The sequence below is a fragment of the Sceloporus undulatus genome, chromosome 2 (assembly GCF_019175285.1).
Source record: "Sceloporus undulatus isolate JIND9_A2432 ecotype Alabama chromosome 2, SceUnd_v1.1, whole genome shotgun sequence".
In the NCBI taxonomy this organism is placed as follows: Eukaryota; Metazoa; Chordata; class Lepidosauria; order Squamata; family Phrynosomatidae; genus Sceloporus; species Sceloporus undulatus.
Window position 1 is genome coordinate 241,435,196 of NC_056523.1, and position 4,393 is coordinate 241,439,588.

Genomic DNA, 4,393 nt, shown 5'->3' on the forward strand with positions numbered 1-4,393 from the left:
TGTGTGTGTGTGTGTGTATAATATATAATATTATGTTAAATTTCTATATAGATAATATTTCTGTATGTTTCATATTTACATATCATTTCAGATCTTCTTCCCTTCTCAGCATATAAATGAAATTGCTTATACTCAATACATCTTTCATTCTGACAATCAGTGTACAGTAGAGACTTAGGCTCTTGTTTATTCATATATCCTTAAGCACACCATTCAAACCCCACCCCCCTTAATAATGACAGTCAACACAATAAAAGGAAGAATCCTTTCCATCTCATGGGAACAGTAGTTTTGTGAGGCATTTAGCTTTCTCTGTCACCAGAGAGCTCTGATCATCAACATCTGATCATCTGATGGCACAACAAACAACAATTCCCAGAATTCCATAGCATTGAGCCATGGCTGTTAAGGGGGTGTCAACCTGGATAATTTCTGCAGTGTGGACGCAAGCCACAGAAAAAATTTGGGAAGAGGAGGAGGGGAGGAATCAGTGCCTCCAAGTCTCACACACCCCTTGAGTAACTCTTACACACACACACACACAGGGGTCCTGCCCTACTATATGAGAACCACTGCACTACACAAGTATAGCACTATGCGCTGCTTTAACTGTCATGGCAACGTCTTGTGGTATTGGGGTTTGTAGTTTAGTGAGGCCCAAGAGCTCTCTGGCTGAGAATTCTGATTGCCACTCCCTCAACTGCAAATCCCAGGATTCCTTAGGATGGAATGATGGCAGTGAAAGTGGAATGTGGAGCTATAACAGTGTCATGTGACAGGACCTAGGAAACAATTCCTGTTTGAAACTTGGGGGAACCATTGCCAGCCAATGTCAACAGCACAGGGCTAAAGAGACTAGTGGACTAATTCAGTTTAAGACATCTTCCCAAGTCAGTGGTGGGAATCATGTATTCCCCCGTCCCCCACAAGAGGTTGTTGGACTGCATTTCCCAACATTTCTCACTGCTGGCTATGTTGCCTAGTGCTCCTGGGAGCTGTTGTCAAAGAACATGTGTAGGGCTGACTGATTCCCATCTCTGTTTTACGTCCTGAAATTAATTTCCTTAAGAGATCCATGTAGAAAACTGAATCTCCCTGCAGAACATATCACCTGTGATGCTTGCATATTTTACTGCCTGGGGAAAACTACTACACAGTGGGGAAAATATGGGAAAAGGCTGATTCTCTACTCAGTTTTCATGTTTGATTAGCACTGGCAACTCAGCAAAGGCTTCTGACACCAAAAAATCCCTGGATAATTTGCAGCGGGAGCGTCTGTCCAGGTGCTACTTAGCTAAGACCTCGTAGTTCATCCAACTCCACAAAAAGAAAGGGGATCTTTTTCAGTCATGGGTGGCTTGTGATCCATTTTAGCTGTAAGCTCCATATCACATTACGCTCAACAGAGCCGGCCCGTCCTGCCTTGTTTTGTTATTTTTGCCCATCGCTACTGACTTGATATAAATAAAACAAAATATCATTTTGTGTTCTCTTTGTAGTCACTCTTGCCAGCTGTCTGGAAAGCCTTACACAAGACAGCTGTCTTATCTGCCTCTCTCCCTCTTATACATAAACATAAATGTGTTGCCACCCTCGTGTTTAATTTTAACTGTGCGCTAATCGGAGCACCTTTTTCACGATACTGCTAAATCCTCAGGTAGAGATGCTTTTCTAAACTCCTATCAAGAAGAAAAAGGAGGGCCATTCTGCCACCCTTAACCATCAATCTACTTCAGAGCTGGGAAATATTATCTTTTGGCACTACCATTCCCACATTCCCCCAGCCAGCAGGATTCTGGGAACTGTAGTATCCAAAGGTCACATCTCCCAGCTCTAAATCTGTTCTAAAACTTTAGATGCTAGCTTTCAGAGGATGCACATTAGTCCCTGTAAAGTTCATGCCAGAGATGTAGGTGTATGTGCTCTCCTTCCTGGCTCTTTCCTTTCCTTTCTCAATGAGCAGCAGCTGTGGGAAATCCTTGCAGAGTGTAGACACAAATAGCCATCCAATTCAGACTCAGCTTTGCTGATTATAGAGTGAGCTGCTGAAACGGATGGTCTAGAGCTTCCAGCTGAAATAATGTATGTGTGTGTGCGCATACAAGTTATGTCAAAGCAAAGCTGAGAACAGATGTTCACAAATCTGGGTGTACTCTGCTGCTTTCGAAGCAGACACACACACACACACAGGGCAAAGATAAGGCAACAAATAGGAAAGAGCCAAGCTGATACTTACAGCTGCCCACCACCAGGCGTGAGGGATACTGGTGAAGTTTGTGCTGGAAACATCATGCTCTACAGTGTAAACCATGGCAGAGAAGGCAAAGATGCCCAGAGCAATGAAGAGTAAAAGACAGCCCACTTGCTGGTAACACTGGCGCAAAGTGAAGCCAAAAGCTCTCAGCCCAGTGGAGTGGCGGGCTAATTTGAGGATCCGGAAGATGCGCATGAGACGCATGATGCGCAGCACTTGTCCTACTTTCCCAACCCGCCCCACTTTCTCAAGTTCATGTTCATGTGGGGAGCCTTGTCCGCGAGGTAAGTCCTCGTCCACAAAATGTTCCAACAGTAGCTGTAGGTAAAGGGGCAAGACTGCAATGAGGTCCACAGCGTTGAGGGCACTGCTAGCAAAACGGCGCAGGTCCGGGGTGGAGACCAGCCTCAGGACATACTCCAGGGTGAAGAAGGCGATGCATATGGTTTCCACATGCTCCAGCATGGGCCGGATCTCTCCACTGGCTTTGTCCTTTTGCTGCATCTCCTCCACAGTGTTGAGAGCCAGTGCCACTACTGAGATGAGGACAAAAAAGCTGGAGGCCACCCCCATAGCCTTGGCCATGGTGGAGGAGAAGGGCTTCTCCATAAGATTCCAAAGGCGCCAGCGCTGGGCTGCATAGCGCATGTGGTGGAAGAGGTGTTCACTTTCCTGGACAGCCGCCTGGGCCTGGAGCTCCCTCTGAACCTTCAACTGGTCATTCAGCTCATCGCGCCTTTCTTCGAAGCAGATGCGGCAACAGCGGGGAGTGTATTTGAGTCGTACCCCCCAATAGCTCAGCTCCTCCAAGAAGCTGTGGGGACACAGCTCATCTCGTACCTGCAACACCCCTGAAGCATAGAAGTTGTAGACCAGCTGGAAGACAGCCGGGTCTCGGTCAAAGAAATATTCATCCCCTTGTGCAGCATAGTCGTCACAGAGGCCTAGTTGCCGGCGACGGTTCTTGGAAGTAGCTAAGCGGCCCAGCCGAGTGGTGGGATAGATGGCCACGGCCTGGTAGGTAAGACGGTAGGTCCGTCCACCAACATTGATGTTGAGCACAGAAGAGGAAGTTGCAGCAGCTTCAGCTGCTTCAGAAGAAAAGGAGGGACTGAATGGAAACATTGTAGAGAGCCTTGCCTGCTCTCCCTCTCCTCCTCCTTCTTCTTCTTCCTCTTCCTCCTCCTCCTCTTCTTCCTCGCCCTCTTCTCCATCCTCCAAGAAATAGTAGCTCTTCTCAGTTTCCTGGGGCAGTTGCATCTGGGAGCCCCACTGATTGACACCAAATCCCATGGTGCTTGTGTCTATATACACTGTGTCTTCTTTACCTCCTGCAGTGGACTCCAAGGCGGCCTCCTGTGATTCTGCTTTGTAGGCTGAGCTCTGAGGTTCTCTTTTTTGCTTCAAAGGCCACATGTTGCCTCTCTAGATGGATGTAACTCTCTGTCCTGCTGCCACCACTGCTGTAAGATGTACTCCCTTGGCTGCTGTGTTCCCCTCTGCTTCTTCCCGCCTGAAGCATCCGGCACTAAGTCAGCGTCACATTTCTTTCCCCACCAGCCAGCAGCTCCAGCTGTTGTTAAAACTCAGTGTGGGATACAGACACATGGGGGCTGCTGTTGACCACTTTAATCTTGCTGACAGGGAAGATCTGAGTGCTTAGAGAAGGGGATTTAAAGGCTATTATCCTGTTTCAGCCTCGGCTCCCTCTATCTGTGACGTGAATGATTATGGATCCAGAAATCTGTGGATAATCAGTCAAAAATAAAATGCAGAGTTATTACCGCTAATAAAAAAAAAATCAAAGTGTTTCTATTTGTGTAGGCTCAATATAGCTCCAGAATGTGGGATCCTTCAGTGACAGAATAGCAATGACTCATTTAGGATTTATCCATCTCTGAAGATTTGTGCATCTTGTCCGCTATTTTCTCTTCTGTCCCCCCATTGTGCATTTCAATAACCTGTAGAACTCTAGCTATCACAGTCCATTTTACATGTAGCAAAATAAATCCCAATCTTTGCAGAAGACCTGGGGACTAAGTTCTAATGTTACTTCAAGAGTTACACACTGTATCAATCAATCAATTAATCAGTCTGTTTATATCCTGCCTTTCTCCCAAGAATGAAAGATGGGTTACA

The 4,393-nt window shown here is 46.5% G+C and overlaps 1 protein-coding gene across 1 annotated transcript in view; it reads right to left on the minus strand.

The window, feature by feature from the left end:
- The window catches only part of KCNV2 (potassium voltage-gated channel modifier subfamily V member 2), a 16,446-nt gene extending 12,702 nt beyond the window's left edge, over positions 1-3,744 (minus strand). The window contains exon 1 of the mRNA XM_042453679.1: positions 2,237-3,744. Within this exon, the coding sequence (XP_042309613.1) occupies positions 2,237-3,670 (1,434 nt within the window). The 5' untranslated portion in view covers positions 3,671-3,744. The remainder of the gene's footprint in view (positions 1-2,236) is intronic.
- Between the last annotated feature and the right edge of the window lie 649 nt (positions 3,745-4,393).